The following is a 22,723-nucleotide window of genomic DNA, read 5'->3' as shown; positions in this document are numbered from 1 at the left end:
GAAATGTTTTATGAGTTATTTGTTTTATTATTTATGTGTGTATTTATGCTGTGATGTGTACATCCCTTATGTTGTTTTTTGTGTTTTTCCCACAATTATTGGGTGACTGTCATCGTGTGGCAAATAAAAATAGCACTCTTGAACCTGACCAACGGCTTCCTCTGTCACTTTGGGCCTCCATCCGCTACTGCTATCTTAACAGAAACCTTTTCAGTAGCAAACTAATTTTTATTACTAATTATGTAATTATTTTATTTCTGGACTTTAACGTCATGTGGGAAACTGCTAAAAGAAAGAAGTGAGACTAACAGTAATTCTCTCATGTGCAAAAGTAGCCGATAAACTGTTCAGAGCAGATGTGTGTGAGACAGTGTGGTTCACAGTATATGCACTTCTCACATTTCACACACACTTAAAGCAACACTTCACTGTGACATCGTGTCACTAAACAGCAACTCTAGCTGAATTTAAACACTCATTTGATGAGAACAGAGGAAGTGAATAACCAGAGGAGGAGCTGATGATGTTTAAAGGAGGAGCTGTAACTATATATAATGAAGAGAAAGACTGACAGAAACACAAAATGGCTGATAAGTGTGATCTGTGTCTGCTGGGACTGATCATTCTCTCTTCACTTCTCACAGGTAAAGAAATCTGTATTTTCTCTAAAGACATTGTAGGATTGAAAATAATCCAAGATATTTGAAAATGAACAAAGACGTTTGCTTTACTGTTTTCCACCCCCTCTTTCTACCACAATGACCATTTGTAGTTCCTAAAGGCACAGAGGGGCTGATAGTGATCACTGTAGGCCAAGATGTGTGTACTTCAGGGGTCGATGAATTGTCACACATTTAGTACCGTGGGGGAAGTTATAATTATCTGATTGGTCAGTTTGAACGTCTCACATTTGGGTAAAAAAAAAATAAAAATAAATGAAATCAACTGAAGATGAAGACATTAAATCTGTGAAGATCTCAGGAGAGGAGGATTAAACAACTCCACAAACAGCATTACCAGCTTCACTTATTACTAACCAGACTGACTTTATTTCTGTCAGACGTCTACAGAAGCTCTTATTGAAAGGTGACAGAGGTTTAGATGTCATTGTATTTTCATTTGATGTCACCATGATGGTGATCAGTGTTTGCTTTAGTTGGGCTCTGGACCCTTGACTTTTGAACATTAGTTTTTCTTTGGCTGCGGTAGCTTTGTCTTTAAATACATTTGATATTGCAAAAAAGCTGAAAGAAAACAGGATCAAATGACAATGGCTGTTTGTTAATGGTCACAATCATCATCTAGTGCCACGGATCTCATTTATTGTCTAATGTATTTTATCAGGGCAGTTTTTTTACAATGTGTATTTTAGTCTTCTGCTTTTAATCAGTGGCGGTTCTAGGGGGGGGGGGGGCGGGGGGGGGCCAGTGCCCCCGTGTCACCAAGCTTGGCCCCCCCTCTGGCCCCCCTAAATTTGGAATCGTAAAATCACACCAAACAACTGCGCATTTTATCAGTTGCGGCGCCTTCATCTATAGCAGGGGTCACCAAACTTTTTTCTCTGGGGGCCACATTATCGTTCCTGACTGTGATGGGGGGCCGGAGCCGGGTCAGCTATATAACATAGAATTGTATGACCCAGACTAAAATGACCACCAGCAGGCCTCATTGTGTAGTAGAGAGACTATCAGGTTTGAACGCGTCTTTAAGGATATCACAATTCTGCAACTCGGCTACTTCAAACTGAAGAGAGGGAGGGGCATCATTTATGTCGGCAGCAAAGGGGTTCTGGAACAAGCGTATTCCTTTACCGTTGACATGAAGCTCACGGAACCGCGCACTGAACTCTCCCTGCAGCATTTCCAGTGCATCCTTGCACTTTTCGACTGGGAACGGGACAGCTGGTTTCTCAGCGCTGTAGCTTTGGGTGGCAGGGAGATGCGTGAAGTCCAGCTGTTGGACCTGTCGCACAAGCAGCACTAGTTTGACCTCGAACGCTTTGATGTGGGAATACATGTCACTGATTAGCTTCCCTTTGCCTTGGAGCTGCACGTTAAGGTGGTTCAAAATTTCAGTCACATCAGTTAAAAACGCGAGGTCCCACTTCCATTCTGGCTCGGTCAGCTCTCGTACCATTTCACCTTTAGACTGCAGGAAGGTGTTGATTTCGGGTAGCAGGTCATAGAAACAGTGCAACACTCTGCCTCGGCTTAACCATCGAACTTCTGTGTAGTACAGCACATCCCCATAGTCAGACTCAAGCTCGGAGAGAAAGGCCTGGAACTGTCTGTGTTTCAGCCCATGTTTTCGGATGTAGTTGACACAGTGCACAACCACCTTCATGACAGACGCCCACTTCAGAACTTTGCAGCATAGTGCTTGCTGGTGAATCAGACAGTGGACTTGTAGTGGGGGGGGGGGTGAGACCTCGTTCCTCGAATTCGCTGTTCAAGCGCCCTACTAGCCCCCTCGTTGTGCCAACCATACTAGGTGCGCCATCCGTAGTGATGCTGGCCAATTTAGACCAGTGTAGATTCAACTCTTCCATTGTTTTGCACACTTGGACAAAAATATCCTCTCCTGTCGTAGTACCTGTGAGACTTTTTAGAGCTGCCAGCTCCTCAGACACTTCAAAGCTTGCGCTAACTGCACGAATAAAAATGAGCAGTTGTGCTGTGTCCTGCACGTCATTACTCTCATCCATGGCCAAAGCAAAAAACTCGAATTCGAACGCTTTCTCATTCAGCTGGTCATACACGTTGTCCCCCAAATCTTCGATTCGCCTGGTCATAGTAGTTGCGGAAAGACTCACCGCGTTGAGCGCATCCTTCTTGTCGGGACACACCTCCTCGGCCACAGCAAGTATGCATTCTTTAACAAAGTCCCCATCAGTAAACGGCTTTCCTTGGGTAGCTAGTAGGTGAGCTACCTTATAGCTAGCTCGGACAGCAGCCTGGTTGACCTGAGTTTGGCGAAGGAATAAATTCTGTTGTGCAGCCAGTCCACCTTTCATCCTCCGCATCCTGTCTTCTCTTGCTTGCCCTCGCAAGCTAGCATACTCTTTGTGGCGGGTTTCGTGGTGACGACGCAGATTATATTCTTTGAAAACCGCCACAGTTTCTTTACATATAATACAAACGGCACGGTCCTTACACTGAACAAAAAAATAATCGTTGGTCCACTGTTCTTTGAAAACTCTGCACTCTCTATCAACTTTTCGTTTAATGCTAACCATTTTGCTGTCCTGAACACTGACCGTTATCTGACAGTTCTCTGCGCGCGCGTTGTCTGTCACTGCTTGATCTCGAGCATGTCGGGTGACGAAAATTCGGAAAAATTTGAAAAATTTTACCTGAAAAAAATCAACAAAATACCGGATGCAGACATGTTATTATTTTCCAAAAAGCAAAAAAAAATAATAAAAAAAATGCCATGACGACTTTGGGGATTGCCTCATTGGGCCGGTTCAAGTAGTGGGGGGCAGAGGGGCTGGGGGGCCAGTCAAAGGGGGGTGGCGGGCCTGAGTCGGCCCGCGGGCCTTAGTTTGGTGACCCCTGATCTATAGGCTACACTGCAGCACGACGTATATTCACATCAAATGTTAACGCAGAGGAACGGGACACTGCAGTTCACAAAAGTTCATTATTTGCATGTGCTTTAAAGCCTTGCCGGTTAAACATGTCATTCGCTGCTGATGCGCTGTTCAAATATGTGCTTTATTGAGCGCGTACACTCGACGCACACATGCACTAAAAGCCTGTTACTGGACTAAGTTATCTTTTGAGTCTTATATTGCGCTAATACTGTCAAATACAGACAATGTTTACATAAACAAAGTTGGTTATGTCTAAAGTGAAAGCAAACAGAGAAAATTTATTAAAATCTGCTTGTCATATGCGTGTATATTAGACGCGTTGCGTGCAGTTCTTAAAGAGACAGTAGCCCTAATAATAAACATGCTGCCGCTTGTCCTTAAAGAGATAGTTTAAGGACCAGCAAACAGTTGCTGGTCCCCATTGACTTCCATACATAGTAGGAAAAAAATATACTATGGAAGTCACAGGGGTACATCAACTGTTTGGTTACTCACATTCTTTCAAATAACGTTTATTTTCAACAGAAGAAAGAAACTTATTCAGGTTTAAAACAACTTAAGAGAGTAAATTATGACTTTTTTGGGGGAGACCTATCCCTTTAATGTTAATAAAACAACAAAACACACAGAGGAAATCATTCACTGCTCTTGACTGAGAACTTTAAGTCTGTTGTGTTTTATTTTCATATTTGTTCATTTAATTACTTTCTTCAATTCTACTGTTAAATACACCTATAGCTGAAAAAATAAAGCAGTTTATTTCATTTGTATATTAAGTTGTGTATGTGTAATGTGTATCTCTGTTCTTAATTTTTAATAACAAAGAAAATAGTGACAAAGATTTTTATCTTCGCCACTTTGGCCTAAATGTCTGCCATTCTTTTTTATTTTATATTTTGTTACCTATATTTTGTTACCTTTAAGGCTTTGCTTTTAAAATAGGGACATTAGTTTGGCTGTAATGCTCAGTCACAAGCAAAATAGTAAAACCAACATGAAAAATGAATCGTGATAAAATCGTAATTTTCCTGAATTTTTTTTTTTTTATTGTGATATGATATTATTGCCATATCGCCCACCCCAGGTGTAAAAAAGTGCCTAGATGTGCTTAGATGCTAAAAATGTGTTATTATTGATCATTATATCACACTACAATTAAACATAATGAAACATTCATTTGAATTGAAATTGTTTTATTAGCTTAGCTAATATAATTTATTAGCTTTTTCTAGAGATTGCAGTCATGCATGACATGGTGAAAAATGACTTGAAATAATACTGAAAATAGGTTAAGATGAATGTTAAAGGTGTGCCCCCTAAAAGCACAAGTGGCCCCTGCCTGGCCCCCCCAGTTACTGTGGTCTAGAACCGCCACTGCTTTTAATGCTGGTATGTTTTATGATTTCATTTATTAACATATAACATATTGATCACTGATATATACTGTGTTTCAGGCACCAGTGGAGTGGATGATCATGTGTTCATCAATTCTGGTGAAAATGTGCGTCTGTCCTGTAATAATGCTCTTTCTGACTGCAAATCAACTACATGGATCTACTCTAACAGATTCAGACATACAGTAGTAGTTGAACTGGTTAAATTAGGGATAAAGAATAAAGACACAGAGAGACATGAGAGACTGAGTCTGGAGTCTGACTGCTCTCTGAACATCAAGAACGTCACAGAAGAAGATGATCATGGATTATACACCTGCCAACAAGATGTGAACGGACAGAAACAAGGATCTGGTGCACGTGTTTTTCTGCATGTTCTTCATGGTAAGTTTATGATTATGTGGTCAATTTAAAATTCTCCCTTTAAACTCAGATGATGATTGAAGAGTCTGTGATTTGTGTCTTGTGTTCAGTTTCAGTGTCTCCATCATCATCTTCACCATCTTCATCAGCATCATCATCTTCATCCTCACAGACTGAGATCAGTCCAGGCCGCTCTGTGACTCTCTCCTGTCAGTTGTATTCATATACTGGATTCTCCTGTGATGATCTGGTCAGTTCTGAGGGAGTTGAGCTGTTGTGGGTGAATCAGACTGGTGTTGATCTGAAGACAGACTCCAGATATCAGATATTATCATCATCAGATCAATATCGCTGTATCATCATCACTCTGAATACAACACTCCTGAATGAAGATGACAACAGAGAGTGGAGATGTCAGCTTACTCACAGAAATCAACTCAAGACCTCAGTCAGATACACTGTCAAGTACTCAGGTGAGAAAACAGTGTTAGAAGACCCTCATAATGTCAGTAACACTAAGGTCTATCAGTATCACTGAACCAGAACAAACTGAGGGAACAAAAGCTTCTTTGACTCTCACAGAAGAGTAACTCAAAGCATTGCTTCAAACTAATGAACTGCAGTGAAGTAACAGTCCAAAACGTGATGCTGGAAATAATAAAGGAATTGAAACTTGACAGCAAAAATATGAACTTTTTATGTAATATGATGATCAAAGTTAAAATATGAATGTCATATTGTACAGTATTAATGATCTGAACTAACATTCATCTTCACAGCTCAAGCTGATTCAACGACAGCAGTGAATCCAGTCCACATCACACACTCTCAGGATCCCTCAACTAGAAACACACACGTTTCTAAAGGTACCACTGTAACGGATTTCTGTAATTTGAACAGTATTTTACTGTAATATGTACAGTAAGATACTGTAAAATATGTATACAGTATGTTACTGTAAACAGCAAAGGATTATGGGAAAATATAGGGTCACTACTGTAATTCTTCACTACTGTAAATCAATTTACAGTAGTGAACTTGCCCGCGAAAAACTGACCAATGGCAAGAGGGATTTCTTTTCAAGTGTTTTTTTGAGGGGTGAAGTGGCAGTTAATGCACGGACAAAAGATCATGTAACTCACCAAAAAGGTTAGTATATAATTTCTATTTTATGTAAAATAAACATTTTCAAATGTTTTTACTTATGTTAACAGCAAACTAACATGATGTATCGTTTTGTTTTCGTCTGAATGGTTTTAGTGTCTTTTTTTCCTGACTGTCGTCAGAATGTTTTTTTGGGTGCCTTTATTACTGTCTTTTTTCCTGACTGTCGGCCGGGTCGCTGTCACGGTGATAATATTAACTGGTGAGTAAGTTAAGTTCACCTATATTAGCCGAAATATTCTTTAGTTAAAACTATAAAAAATAATGGTTGTGTGTTCCTCTGCCTCTTTAACGCAAGTTAGCTCATCAGGCGGGCGGAGTCGACGGTAACGTTAACCGAGCTAACAGCGAACTCAACGTGAAATACTGAGGTAAAGTGAGATAGACGAAACCCTTGTTAAAGTGCGGGTTTTAAACAATATTTTCACGTAGGCCTATATGATTTATTTTCAGGTTTGTGATCTGGATAATGCCATCTGCAACGATGGAGTGTGTTGGAGCCTTTTCATTGTGATAACATCAACTGGTATGTAACGTTATGGTCAACTTCACCTAAATTAGCCGAAGTAAACTTATTAAACAGAGAAGCATAATAACTTTGGTATGTTCTGTCTCCTCTTTCACAACTTTTTGGCAGATGTACAGCGTAAATACTGAGTAAAACTTAGTTAAAGGGATAACGTAGTACACCTTAAACAGAAAATTATGTATGTCATCATTTACTCGCCCACAACGTGTTCTAAACCTGCATGAAGTTCTTTCGTCTGAACATTTATGTAAAATAAGATATTATTAAGATATAAAATAAGATATTTTGAATAATGTTGGTAAATAGTGGCTGGTCCGCATGGACTTCTAAAAAAGAAAAAATACTTTGGATGTCAATGGGGACCAGTAACTGTTTGGTTGCTCATGTTCTTTAAAATATCTTCTTTTGTATACAGCACATTAAATAATTTAATGGAAGTTATGAACAAGTTGAGGGTGAGTAAATGGTGACAGAATTTACAATTTTGAGTAAACTAACCCTTTATCCAACACCATTGTTAATTTCATCTTTTGTTTTATTTTCAAGTTTGTGGTCTGAATTATGTCGTCTGAAATGTCGGAGGTGTATTTTGGAGTCTTTTTTGTGATTGCCTTCGTAATGGTGATAACATCTACAGGTGAGTAAGATGACATCAACTAAATTAGCTGAAGTATGCATTAGTTAAGCAGGCAAACATGTTCTTTTCTGTTCTTTATTTTGAATTTGCAGCGGCCATTCCCTCCGGACTGTACATCACTGCTGACGCTCTCCACTAATACACAGAACAGGTTGACGTTGGAGGAGGAAGAGGAGAAGGGGGAGGAAAGGGTTAGCAATATACCATTATCAATATAGCAAAGTTTTGCTAACTAATATTTTTAATGTTGTTTAATTGATTAAAAACTATAAACACCATACAACATTATATCTTACCTCATCTTCACCCCACATGTTATTGTTGTTAGTAATAAGTTCTGTTATTGTATTTTAGTTTTTTTTTCTGTAAACTATAACACTAAAAGGCTGCTGTGACTTTATCTGTTTCAGGAGAGTCTGTTCTCAAAGCAAAAACATGGATGCTGACAATGAAGGGCAGAATCATCATCCAGTTACAACTGCTAACAGACGACTCTTCAGCATTAGCTGTCTATTTTGTCGAATGCAGAATCAGGTAAACCAATATATATATATATATATATATATATATATATATATATATATATATATATATATTTTTTTTTTTTTTTACATTACATTACATTTACATGCATGCATTTGGAAGTCACTTTTATCCAAAGCAACTTACATTGTATTAAGTTTAATTTAAATTATCCATTCCCTGGAAATCTAAGCTACAGGAATATTGAAAAAGAATGAAGCTTTAATGATTTTAATGTAATGTATTATGGGGTAATACCATCCCTGTAGGTTAGGGGTGGAAATTGGCAAAAATTTGATGATTCGATAGTATTGCGATATTTGGGCCACAATTCAATATTATTGCGCTTCCTAACATTGCGATACAGCAAGTATTGCGATTCGATTCTGCGATATATTGCGATTCATGTCCCCCATATTATTCAAAGTCATTACAAAAAATAAGACTGCTCAACTCACTACAAATGTCACATTAAATCTGTGAACATCTTCTACACATTTACTGGAGGCTAGTGCAAAAACTTTGTCCTTGAACATTCAGGACACAGGACCTTATTACAGAACGTAATTATATGAACGCGTCACCACCGCATTAGCACCAAAAACATGGAGATTTTATTTTAGAGAATAATTACACAAACTATTCGATATACTATAATTCTATAATTAAATAAACTAATCGAATATCCAAAAATTGTGACTCATCCCTGCATTTAATACCTTGTTTTTTTCCCAAAATCTTCACTTACGTCTCGATTTTCGAAGGGGATTATAAACGTTTCTTCCTTGGTTCGCTTTTATTTAGGCCTATTACATTCACATTCTTTACTGTGGTAAAGTAGAAAAACGTTGTAGGACAGATAGCCTACATTTTTACTTGCACGTCAGATTCATTTCAACACAGTTTTTGCTTGTTATTAGACATGTACGGCGCGTCAAGTTTATTTGATTTTTAGTTTCGCTCTCTTTGGCAGCGCAATTTCAAACATAGCTTAAATGTCTTGCCCTTGTGGAAGATTAAATTCACTTTTCATACCTTTTACAACAAGTAGAAAACATGAAGATATCAGAAAATAGATCGATGGTCTCTTTCCTCCTCGTGTCATCCCTCTCAAAGCACAGAGCGGTATGGCTTCATGTGGAATCACGTGTCTTTGTGTGGAAGTATTAAACGAAAGTTTTTTTTTTTATATATAGATTTAACTTTTCTATTATGTAAGTTTCTAATATTTACTGATATGTATTTGAATGCTTTACAGGCTTTGTGTTGCTTCTTTGACGGAATTGCTCAAATAAAGACTTTTTTGCTCGAATAAACTAAATTTTTTTATTTCAGTTTTCATAATAACCCCCCAACCACTGCAGGTAGTTGGTCCATTACCACCGCAGTGATAAAAAAAACTGCCACCGTCACAGCCTTATAACCTATATTGGAATAATTTGCGCTACTGTATCAATATAATTGCGTGCGCAAAATATCGCGACACTGAACAGAATCGATTTTTCCCCCACCACTACTGTAGGTGGATTCAGAATCAGATGTAGTGCTTTTATTAACGCCAAAGTACATGCAGCATCAAGTTTGAGGGTTAGGGAAAATTCTGCCAACACCGGTCTGAAAAAATTATATATTTTTTCCCTGCTTGTGTTTGCAGGTTCATTCTGAGAGTCAACCCTGATGGCACCAAACACCAAAGGCACAGATCAGATGGAAATCTGGAAAGGTCCAAAGAAAAGCATCAGCCTGAAACCCTCAGTGTTTCTCATCAGAGAGGTTGTCAACTTTGACCGGCAAAATTACTGAAATGTAACAACACAACACTGACTTTGACTGTATTTTATTGTTTTAAGGCCTGTTTTGCTTTTCAGTGTGTGTACGTTTTTGCCATGCTACAGATATAAATGGTCACCAGGAGATTAATTCTATGGACTTTGGAGATGTTGCCTTTTTTTTTCTTCAGCTAGTGGCTCCTAAAGGTCAAGATTTGTAATTTGTACTTCTAAAACAAAATGTTCAACGATTAAAAAGAATATTATAAGGACAAATGTTTGTGAGTTATTGTGATTTTTTGGGGGGTGGGGTAAACATAAATTAAAAAAAGAAAATTTAAATGAAAAAAACAAACAAAAAACAATACTAATACTGTAAATGAAAATACGGTAATAATACTGTAAATGCAAGTACAGTAAATGATACAGTATACTGTAAGTGAAAATACAGTAATAATACTGTAAATGCAATTACAGTAAATGGTACAGTATACTGTAAGTGAAAATACAGTAATAATACTGTAAAACATTTTACAGTAACTTACTGGCATCCAGCTGCCAGTAACTTACTGTAAAATTTACAGCAACCTCTTTACAGTGTGTCTTTCTCACATCAGTGCTTTCCAGTGCATAATGCTAGAGTTATCTTCAGTGTTAACTCATCAAAATATGACTGTCATATTCTACAGTATGATTGTCACATTGAGTTGTTGTTTTAGTTTCATTTCATGGACTTTTATGGTGTGTCCCAATTAGCGTACTTATGCATATTCTAGGACATGTTTAGTATAAACAGTGAGAGTAGTGTGTTCATATAACACTCCGGTTCTTTCACTCGATTCTCCCAGAAAGCGTCACATGAAGACGATATGTTGAGCTCATCCATAAATGTAAATGTAGAGTATCCCTTTAAAGAAAAATTGTTATCTCTGCCTACATTTTGTTTCTGTCTGACCGGAGAAAGTTTGTCCTGCTATTCACCTAAACAGCTCAGATGAAACTGAAGAGAAAATGTCCGACTTCACTTATTTTTTACTTCTAATGCTCAGTTCACCTACTTATTACTACGCCCTAAAAGTATGTACTCTTTTTGGGAATGAGTGTGTAGCAGAAGAGTAGACAAGCTTTGGGACAAACTATCATGTCATACAATTGCATCTTTAACGGGTTGATCTCAGTCGATTAGTTACACACATCCTGACACTCAAACTGACCTGTCAATCATCTTGTCAAAGATAAAATCCTCCACATTTAATTTCATTTCCTACCGTATCGGAGAGAAATGCAGAATTACGTTGATCTGCAGTCGCGGATCTTTCATGCCGAGACTCTCCTCATATTAATGAAATATGATGCATTTAAAAGTTAATGGCCTAACGGGTCTTTATAAAAGTCCACATTGTTATTGCAGATGAAATATAACAAAGATAACATTGAATAAATATTTTTCTCTCAGGTTAAACTTTGATTAGTCACTCAAACCTTTATCTAAACCTCTCACTATCGGTCGCGCATATCCGCCAAGGTTTTTTTTTTTTTTTTTTTACACTTTTTACTTGTGTTCATAGTTCTGAACCAAATCCTCCTCCAAAGCGCAATGGGTTGTGGGTAATATTAGCCTTATAGTGAGTATGGATCGAAAATCCTCCGGAAATAGTAGACCATCCGGAGACTTCTGGCACACTCTTCAACATACATAAAAAGTTGATGTAAACACAGCCTCGCCCTGCGTCTCAATGTCCATACTATCCTTCCTAAACAGTGTATGAGATTAAAGTAAGTGTGTCCCAAACATAGACTGTAAAAAATATGGACAAAGCGTCTGTGACGTCACCCATAGACTTTCTGAAGAACGGTTTTGAGGCCGTTTATGGTATGGGCGGCACCATATTTCAATACAAATGTTCAGAAAGGATACAGAGGTGGTATGATGTGTTGTGTCAGATCATGGCTGAGATGTCAAATTTCAGGAATTCCACTCGGCGCAGCCTATGCTCGTTATCAGCTGTCAATCAAGCTGTCAATCAAAGTTATCCACGCCCTTATTTGTCATACATTTTATATCTAAATACGATCTAAACTAACGAGTTAGAAAAAAATTCAATAAAAGTCCATGGGACCGACCTGTAAAAACATGAATTTATGCTGTGCAAACATGCGGGTCTATGGACATTTGCTCCCTTTTAGGACCTCCCCCTAGCGGATTTTCGATGTATTGCAGTTTTTCGCACTTCCGGGTAGGCTTCATTTTTCAGATTAGAATGTTGCCACTTGGTCCCAAAGCATAGTTGCACGAGTGTCCACTACTACTAGCCACGAACGCCGTGCTACGTTAGATTTCACATACGTAATTCCTATCGACCAGCTCACTTAGCACGGCGTTCGTGACTCGATTAGTCAAGACTGTTTTCCAAGATGGTTCCTGCCTGTAAACGCGTAATGTACTGTCTTTATGAAGTATCTTCTTATTAAACTGTCTGTACACTTACAAAGTTCTCAATGCTTCGGTTTGCATGTAGGGACCCTTATTATGCTACCGTGTTAGTGTGAGGCTATTTTGAGCCTTGTTAGTGGTATTAACTAGCGATTTAATTTCACTTACTCTGTGCCCCATATACTAACGTTATAAGCTAATCTGTTTTTAGAGATAAAACTTTTTACATTCGATTTTCATGAAAACGCATCCCAGGGAACGATCGACTCGGTAACCATGTGTTAATTACCCCTAGGTTCATTTTTCACCGGAATTGTCCTTTAACTTTAACACTCTTTAGGGTGGGTCCATATGTACTCTCAGCAGAGTTAAATGAAATCTGGGGATTTTGCTGTGTGTGTTCTCATGTTGGATTTCTCTCTTTAGTTTGGTAAAATAAAGTTTAAGCTGCTATGTTTGCTACGCCTCACCTCTTCTTCTCCTCATTCTGGATATTATTATGATGCATCTCAACTAACATTCATCCTTTTCAGCTCAAGCTGATACACCAACACCAGGCACAGACTCTCAGGATCATTCAATTACAAACACACAAGTCAAGTCAAGTCAAGTCAAGTTTATTTGTATAGCGCTTTTCACAATACAGATTGTATCAAAGCAGCTTCACAGTATTAAATTAAAATAATACCACAAAGTTTGTTTCAAGAGGAATTTATTGATTGATAAAATTAAATTAAATATCCCCAAAATATCCCCAACTGAGCAAGCCAAAGGCAACAGTGGCAAGGAACCGAAAAACTTCATCAAGTGACCTAATGGTGTCCTAAAACTCCATCAGGTGACCTAATGGAGAAAAAAAAAACCTTGGGAGAACCCAGGCTCAGTCAGGGGCCAGTTCTCCTCTGGCATTTATGAGCTAGAGGCCGGATTGTAGTTTGAACTGTAGGATTATATGAATGCCTGGCTGAAGAGATGCGACTTTAATCTAGTTTTAAACTGGGAGAGCGAGTCTGAGCAACGAACAGTATCAGGAAGACTATTCCAGAGTTTTGGAGCCAAATGTGAGAATGCTCTCCCTCCTTTGGTGGTTCTGGATATCCTAGGTATGACCAAAAGCCTTGAATTTAGTGATCTTAAAGAGCGCGATGGATTATAGGGTGATAAAAGATCCGTTAAATAGACTGGAGCTAAGCCGTTTAGGGCTTTATAAGTCAGTAGCAATACCTTATAATTAATACGGAACTTTATAGGTAACCAATGCAGTGATGATAAAATCGGTGTTATATGATCATATTTTCTTGATCTCGTAAGAACTCTAGCGGCGGCATTTTGGACTAACTGTAGCTTGTTTATTGAGGATGCAGGACAACCAGCTAGTAAAGCATTACAGTAATCCAGTCTCGAGGTCATGAATGCATGAACTAACTTTTCTGCATCAGAAACTGATAGCATATTACGTAGCTTAGCAATGTTTCTAAGGTGGAAAAATGCTGTTTTTGTAACATATGAAATATGATTTTCAAAAGAAAGGTTGCAATCGAGTATAACACCCAGGTCTTTTACTGTAGAGGATAAAGTAACAGGACATCCTATGATGTTAAAGTTGTATTGTGCGAGGTTTTGTGGGCGGTTTTTTGAACCGATAAGTATTACCTCTGTCTTGTCTGGATTTAATAAAAGAAAATTACGGGTCATCCAATCTTTTATATCTTTAACACACTCTGTCAATTTGGAAAATTTTGCGTTTTCATCCGGCCGTGATGAAATATATATTTGAGTGTCATCAGCATAACAATGGAAACTAATTCCATGTTTCCTTATAATATTTCCAAGTGGCATCATATATATTGAAAATAACAGAGGGCCTAATACAGATCCCTGCGGCACTCCATAGTTTACTGGAGTTATGATCGATTTTTCTCCGTTTAAATAGACAAAATGGTAGCGGTCAGATAGGTATGATTTGAACCAGCTTAATGCTTGTCCTTGAACACCAGTATAATTTTGTAGTCGATCTAAGAGTAATGTATGATCTATAGTATCGAACGCAGCACTAAGATCAAGTAAAACTAGTATTGAGATACAGCCTTGGTCAGAAGCTAAAAGTAAATCATTTGTGATTTTAACAAGCGCAGTTTCAGTGCTATGATGCGGTCTGAATCCAGACTGAAACTTTTCATAGATATCATTTTGTTGCAAGAAAGAGCCCAGTTGAGCGGACACCACTTTTTCTAATATTTTAGACATAAATGGAAGATTTGAAATGGGTCTATAATTTGCTAGATTATTATGATCTAATTGTGGTTTCTTAATGAGAGGTTTTATAACTGCCAGTTTAAATGTTCTTGGAACATGACCTAAAGATAAAGACGAGTTAATAATATTGAGGAGAGGATCTTCCACTACAGGTAACACTTCTTTCAGTAGTTTAGTTGGTATAGGATCTAATAAACATGTTGTTGTTTTAGATGAAGTGATAAGTTTATTTAACTCTTTTTGTTCTATAATTGTAAAGCACTGTAATTGTTCTTTCGGGGTGATAATTGAAGCTGAATTATAAGGCGCGATTGAAGATTGAACGTTTACAATTGTGGTTCTGATGCTTTCTATTTTCTCAGTGAAGAAGTTCATGAAATCATTACTACTGAACTGTAACGGGATATTTTGTTCGGGTGACGTCTGTTTATTTGTTAGTCTAGCCACGGTGTTAAATAAAAACCTTGGATTGTTTTGGTTGGTTTCTATTAGTTTGCGGAGGTGCTCAGCCCTGGCCGCTTTTAGGGCCTTTTTATAACGTGACATACTGTCTTTCCACGCGATTCTAAAGACCTCTAAATTAGTTTGTTTCCATTTACGCTCTAAAATACGCGTTTCTCTCTTTAAAACATGCGTAGTATTGTTATACCATGGTGCTTTATTTTTCTCTCTGACCTTTTTTAATTTAATAGGTGCAACCACATCCAATGTTCTAGAGAGAATGGTGCTCATAGTGCTAGTTAGTTCTTCTAGTTCATCTGTTTGTTTGGGTTCAGGCAGCAGCTGAGACAGATTAGATAAGCAATTTGAGAAATTATCTATGGTGGATGGGAGGATTGTTCTGCCTGGTTGATAACGCGACGCCGCATGACATATTACAGCAGTACGTAATATGCAAGTTACCATGTAGTGATCAGTGACTTCATCACTTTGTGGAATGATATCTATATCGGTTGGATCGGTTCCATGTGATATAATTAAATCGAGTGTATGATTAAGATGATGAGTTGGTCCGGTGACGTTTTGCTTGACCCCAAATGAATTTAATAAATCTGTAAACGCAGCTCCTAACGCATCATTTGGATTATCTACGTGTATGTTAAAATCTCCAACAATTAGTGCTTTATCGACATTGACTAATAGGTCTGAGAGAAAATCTGCAAACTCTTTTAGGAAATCAGCGTAAGGCCCTGGCGGTCTATATACGGTAGCCAAGGCTAGAGATAATAGGGATGTTTTTCTAACATCTAAGAGCGTAACATTTAGTACAAGTACTTCAAATGAAATAAACTTATAACCCGTTTTCTGGGTAACATTTAGAATATCTTTATAAATGGTTGCAACACCTCCGCCACGACCAATCAGACGGGGCTCATGCTTATAACAGTATCCAGGAGGAGTAGACTCATTAATACCGAAATAATCATTTGGTTTAAGCCAGGTTTCAGTAAGGCAAAGTATATCGAAGCTATTATCTGTGACTATTTCATTTACAATAACTGCCTTAGGTGTGAGTGATCTAATGTTTAGAAGACCTAGCTTTAGAAATAGTTTTTGTTTACTAATAGCAACATTTTCTGTTTTAATAACAATTAGATTTTTCCTAGATCCTGCATTAGATTTATTATTTGATCTCACTAAACGAGGAATAGACACGGTTTCTATGCAATGTTCTACACTAGTATTTATATCAGTTGAATTGGTGCAGCAGAGACTATGATTTGGACTTTTGGTTACTAGTCAAAGGGTATTTAACATTTTGGAGATGTTATCTGACAGAAGATCCGCTCCGAATCTGCTTGGGTGTAAGCCATCAGCACGGAAAAGCCTAGGACGCTCCCAAAACAGATTCCAATTATTTACAAAGAGCAGTTTCTGCTCATTGCACCATGACATTAACCATTCATTTAGCGCAAATAATCTGCTGAACTTTTCATGCCCTAGTCGGTACGTGGGAAGCGGTCCTGACACAATGATCGTTGTTTCAGGCGATGTGCTGCGTACCGTATCGATTAGATTCCTGAAGTCTTTCTTCAGAATCTCCGTCTGGCGCAGCCTGATGTCGTTCACTCCCGCGTGCAGGACCACAGTTCCGACGCGCTCGTCACCGTTCAGGATCTCGGGAACGCGAGCAGCGATTTCAGAAACACGAGCACCAGGAAAGCAGTGACTTTGCACCTTACTTTTACCTAACGTAGCGTGTACATGCCGAACGATGGAATCGCCGATGATCACAGCATCGCGTTCTGTTTCGCGTAGAGGGGAGAAGCGGTTTTGTGTCGATAACTCGAAAACCGGGAGGGTCGGAGAAAGTCTTGGTCTAAACCTGACTCGCGTCTTCCGCTGCGGAACCACCCAGGCTTCGTGGTGGCGTGTTGGAGCCGGAGTGAACGAGACCATGGCTGATTTCGACCGATGCTGAGGAACGCACGGAGTAGACGCGGTCGGAGTCAGCGGGTTAGTAACGTTAAACACTGATTTGTGTGCATCGGTGCGTGATGTTTCAAGAGCCAAACACCGGTCTCTCAGCTCGGCCTGTCTCAATAAAAGGTTGTGGATCTGTTTATCAACAGCTTCCAGCTCAGACTGCAGTGCGTGAAGCTCAAATGTGCCCTCACCTGCACCAAGCGGTAGACTACTTACATCTGATATATTCGCCATTTTAACAGATGGACAGTGAGTTAGCAACGAAGCTACCAGTGATGCTATCAATATTAATACTAATTTATATTATAAGTTTGTTTGTAAGTGAGTGTGGAGAAGACGCGTTCAGCCGTGATCCATGGACGTAACCTTTAAGAGTATGCAGCGTTGGATCACTAATAGGCTTGAGACGCGTCTGCTCAACAGTCCGCGTTGTAACAATGAGGTTTGAGCAGTAACATTAGTGCTTCTCAGTGAGGAAAAGTAGAAAATGTTCGTTGTAAGCGAGTTTAAAGAGAAAAATCAAGAATTATAAATCAAATCGATAGAGCTCCAAAAACAACAACGCATTCAGACGCAACGCATGATAATAACAGGACAAGACATTACTCACCGTGTTTGTGATTACTCACCGTGTTTGTGATACACAAGGTACATAATCACAGTCTTTTGTCTTTGTCTATAATTGTCCCCAATCTGCTCTGTCTATCTCTAGTTAAAATATAATGGTAATATTGTACAGTATGCATAATCTGAACAAACATTAATCCATTACAGCTCCAGCAGTGAATCCTTCTACACAAGGTACATGATGATGCTGATGCTTTTGAGACATTGATGATGTTGTTCAAAGAACAGCTTTGTCTAACATAATTCTATAGAAAATATGACCATATAGACATTCTACCACTTATATAAATAATCACTATGTAAGAGCTGAGTTGACTTTTTCCTTTTGTTTCTTGAAAGAAGAGCAATAAACAATAAATAAATCACAGGGCATTAATCAAAAGTCAGAGGAAGATTAGAATCATTTGAAATCTCATTTGGTGATTTTGTCTTTGTCCCCAATCTGCCCTGTCCGTCCCTGTCCGGCTCGATCTCTTCTTCAGTCATAGTGATTTCTGTCGCTGCAGTCGCTGTTCTCCTTCTTGCTCTTCTCTGGCTGATCTGCAGAAGAAGAGCTGGTGAGTTTTCAGATTTACGCAGTTTATTCCTGCTGAGAAATCCTGTAATGTCAATCTCACAGAGTTATCAAGTCAACAATCATTTTTATTATTCATTTTAATGCTTCAACAAAATCTGATTGTTGAAAAATCTTAATGCTTAAAATAGTGTTTTTCATGTGTTTGCTCATAAATAGTCATATTTCATGAGGCACTTGTTTTCAGATAATAAAAGAGGGACTGGCGACTCTGCGGTGAGTTCTGTAATGCAGTGATTTAGATTTGATTAATGTCTTTAAAGCTCAATAAAGTGTCATTCATGCAGTTTAACTGTTTGTTCTGAAGGTCAAAGATGAGAATGATCATAAAGGGACGTATGAGACGATCAACATGTCCATTCCTCCCGCTGCAAGAGCCAATGTGAGTCCACTAAATCATCAAACATTACGTTCACTGTCTGTTCAATAATGTGATTTAAAAGCTTTTGTGTTCTTCTACATATTATAGTGAGAGATATGTCTGTTCTGTGTGTTAAACTTGACTCTCTGCACGTTTGCATTGATGTTTAGGAGCAGACAGATGATGTGACTTATTCTGAGGTCACTTCTTCCAATACAAAGCCAGTAAAATCACTCAATGTGAGTAGATACCAGCACATGAGTTTGACTCTCAGATAAATGAAGCTCATGCTCTAATAATAATAATAATAATCGCTGGGGTTCAAACATTGATGGACAGAATCTGTTCTTTCAGGATCATGATGATACAGTGACTTATGCTGCCATCAGAGGAAGAGAAGATCAACCGCAGGATCAACTTTACGCCTCTGTGAACAAGAACAAGACCTTCACACATAAACATTAATGATACAGATCATGAGCTCATCATATCAGGAGCAGACGGGAAGTTTTCATCTCTCTGGTGTTTGGAGGAATTATATATTTGTGTGTGAACAAGCAGATATTTGTTGAATGTCCTGTGAATATGAATGAGATTTATTGTGAATCATCATCTGGTCAGAGCACAGAATCTCATCTATATCATCACAGCTACAGTAAAGTTAGAGATTGAAGCCCTGATGTGTTTTCATACAGGCCAGACTCAATCTAGTGTCTCACAAGCCTCTTCCATGACTGGAGTCTGTTTATCTGCTGGATTTCTGTCTGAAAACCTTCATCTATCTTACACCCGGTGCAACGCAGCGCCAGGCGCGACGCAAGTGTTTTTTGCTAGTTTTATTTGTTCACCAATGGTTGTGTTGTTCTGAAAACGGGATGTGTGTTCAGGCGCATTGCTAGAGCGTTGCTATTTTGAGGAACTGAAATAGACTGAGCCATTGACCAACAAAATCCTGGTCTAAAGTCAATGGCGCGATTTTTTTTATATATTTTTTTATTTAAAGCTGCAGTCCGGAGGTTTTCCCTCTTTGTCGCCATCTCCGTTCAAAATATGCAATTGCAGTTATTCGCGTAATAATCAAATTGACGTGGTTTGTGCTCTGGCGTGAAACCTGCGCGGATGAACACTGTGTTTTGTGGAGAGCGTGTTGCTGTCAATCATAGCGTCGGTGCGGCAACTGTCACTCAGAATCACGGATGACACTTTTTGATAGTTTGACAAGCAGAACGATTTTCACGGAATATGTCATCTGAACAAGTAAGTAATAGTGCTGAATAGTGCTAGTATGAAATAAACGGTGTATGAACCGAAACCCTGTAATGGCGTGTTTTACATCACGTTAATACAACTAATCCGCTGACATCATATTACAGAAAAACTATACTTTACCGATCTGAGTCAGCTTCAATACTTGAAACCAAAGGTGGGTTTGTTTTTCTTGGAGTAGAGGTGAACTGTTCCCTCTCATATCTAGCACAAAATAATTCATATTTACCATACTAGCAAAACGAGAAAGGCACAACAAAGGAAACTCAAAAACTGTGTGAATTAAACAAACATTTGTGGTACACTGTTACACAATTGAAGATTGAACTATTCAAATTTCTTACCCGTCCAGAAGAAAAAATGCTGTCTCCGCGTCTGTTTTGAACCCCTTCAAATCACGGAGTTCACGCCATCTTTCAAACGCCCTGCCGATGTTAACTCTGGTTTTTGCATGAGCCCGGTCGCTTTCTCTTTTTTTCATTAACCACTCCGAAGTACGAACTCTTTTCTTGGTAAAATGGTAAATGGTAAATGAACTGCATTTATATAGCGCTTTCACAGACCTATGGCCACCAAAGCGCTTTACATAGCCTCACATTCACCCATTCACTCACTCATTCACACACAGACGGCGGAGGGCATTGGCAAAGGAGCCGGGACTCAATCCTTATATGTACGGATGTGACGTAAAGACGCCAAGCCATACTCGAATTTCCCGGGAAAACTGATTCGAACCACTGAAATTAAAATCATTATTACAAGCCAACCGTTTTGAATCGAGCTAAGGCAAGTAGATCGTTTTGAACACTGGCTGAATGTGTTTTTTTTTAAATAATTATTTTCGTTGATTTTTAACTCAAAAAAAGCTACGGAATGCAGCTTTAAAGAGCGCGTTAGTAATGTGCGCCTATTGGCGGGTCCACAACGCATGCACAATCTGCTTATCAAACACACAGGGACGCACAACAGCACACAAACATGCCAAATATTTAAAATAAAAGGATTACAATGTAAAAGATTATTTTTGTGTACATAAAGATATGGTGAATCTGGCTTGTCCCGTAGATGGTCTGCTTGTGCTTTAACCTCACACAAACACACACACACACACACACACACACACACACACACACACAGCTTTAACCTCGCGCATGATCAGATCCGTTTCCACTCTGGGGACGCGTTCAGTTTTTCCACTTACAAATTCCAAAATTGTAAAAAGCAAATCCGCGACTGTCTTTTGGGAGATGAGACTCTGATTGGTTTATTTCACGTTATGCCCAAAACACACTCATTACTCATTAAGACCATTTTTCCCGTCGTTAAACTAGTAGAAGTGGATTTGGACTCGCCCAAACTGAACTTACGCCCTGCGCTTTAGACCATGTGCTTGGACCGTTAAAATAGGGCCCAGTGTCTCACAAGCCTCTTCCATGACTGGAGTCTGTTTATCCGCTGGATTTCTGTCTGAAAACCTTCATCTTCATGCAGAAGCTCATGCTGAAATGATCCTCTTGCTTCAGCTTGTATATCAGCTGTTTCTTCTCCAGAGAGACGTCCGTCTGAGAATTACATCAGTGTCTGCTCACATTATATTTTCATAAAATATTCAAAAATGTTACTTTGCAGTGTGTATATGTGTATATGTCACGCTATTAAATGTAAGTTATTTATTTCTTTTTTTCACGTTACAATAAAGAGCACGAAAAATCATGAGTGAAAAGAAAAGTTTTTGTCTCTTCCATTCCTGTAAAAACAGACGTAACTAAACTTGCTCTTGTTAGCTGGAAAGTTTCAAAGTTGGAATTCACGTTTTAAATGAATACTTGTATGAAGGTAAAAGAGTAGCAAAATTCAAGAGCTTGTAGATTTGAATGAGAACAAAATAAGTATTGTTTGCTGAAATGTACCCTCATAGTTCTGATGTGAAAGTCTGAATGTTTCGATTCACACAGACAATAAACTAGTCAGACGTTACCAACTAAGTCCAAACGTCGAGCGAAGGGTTCATTATGATGACCATTACACTGACCTCGTACCTTATGCACACCAATGATGTTGAAACCATCTGGTCATCTACAGCTTTAAGATGGTATGAGCTTCTGGAGTCGGGATTTCATCCCAGTTATAGGAATTTCGATCTCTGTTCTGGTGACTGAGAAGAAGGCCTTAGGTTTCCATGATTTGGTTGGATGTTGCTTCTCAACTCTGAAAGGTACAGTGCTGGAAGTTGAGAGGGAAAAAGCTGGGATCGTTCCTCATCTCTGACCCCATGCCTAAGTCGGATATAAGCTACAGCAATCAGCTTCACTAAACCACTGAAAGTGCTCTTTTAACACAGACATTTAAAAGGACAGAAGGATGGATTTTCTGCTTCAAGTGATAGGACTAGCTGAGTGAACTTATATTTGTCTTGATGTCTGTGTCGCTTTCTATTAATATTCAGATATAAGTGACCAAAAAAGCCATTTTAAAGTAGTTAAAACATCGAACCAGTAAACTTTTGTGTGCCTCCTCTATTTTAAAACCTGTATGTTTAGCAGTAACTAGGAAAAAAATATTACTTATTTTCAATAATAAATAAAAAAAAGAAAAAAAAAAGACTGACCAAGGACGTTCTTAATGATAACAGCACTAAACACTAGACAAGAGAGTCCATTACCACTCTGAGCTACAAGGAAACGCTGAACATTTGGACACCATGTTTCACAGTCTCTAGACACTTCCTCAATGTGGAATTGACTCTCTTTTGCAGTCTGTCTCTAGTGGCCAGTCGATGAACTGCAGTTTAAGTTACTTCTGTAT

The 22,723-nt window shown here is 38.6% G+C and overlaps 1 protein-coding gene and 1 long non-coding RNA gene across 2 annotated transcripts; both read left to right on the top strand.

The window, feature by feature from the left end:
• Window positions 1–410: 410 nt before the first annotated feature.
• LOC309501036 (uncharacterized protein) lies at window positions 411–21,631 on the top strand. Its single transcript, XM_082172971.1, has 11 exons — window positions 411–644; window positions 5,050–5,373; window positions 5,463–5,825; window positions 6,132–6,218; window positions 12,941–13,003; window positions 17,865–17,891; window positions 18,200–18,274; window positions 18,479–18,507; window positions 18,599–18,673; window positions 18,823–18,891; window positions 19,007–21,631. Exons 1-11 carry the CDS (start codon window positions 584–586, stop codon window positions 19,115–19,117), a joined length of 1,284 nt encoding a protein of 427 aa, XP_082029097.1. The 5' UTR covers window positions 411–583; the 3' UTR covers window positions 19,118–21,631.
• Window positions 6,725–10,249, top strand: LOC309503018. The gene is made up of 5 exons (XR_014207465.1): window positions 6,725–6,887; window positions 6,970–7,042; window positions 7,592–7,682; window positions 7,775–8,216; window positions 9,859–10,249. It is a non-coding gene; the product is annotated as an uncharacterized lncRNA (long non-coding RNA).
• Window positions 21,632–22,723: the final 1,092 nt, after the last annotated feature.

Source organism: Leuciscus leuciscus (assembly GCF_965113295.1).
Source record: "Leuciscus leuciscus genome assembly, chromosome: 1".
Classification (NCBI taxonomy): Eukaryota; Metazoa; Chordata; class Actinopteri; order Cypriniformes; family Leuciscidae; genus Leuciscus; species Leuciscus leuciscus.
The sequence above is the reverse complement of the archived record's forward strand: the minus strand, read 5'-3'. Positions and strand labels throughout refer to the sequence as shown.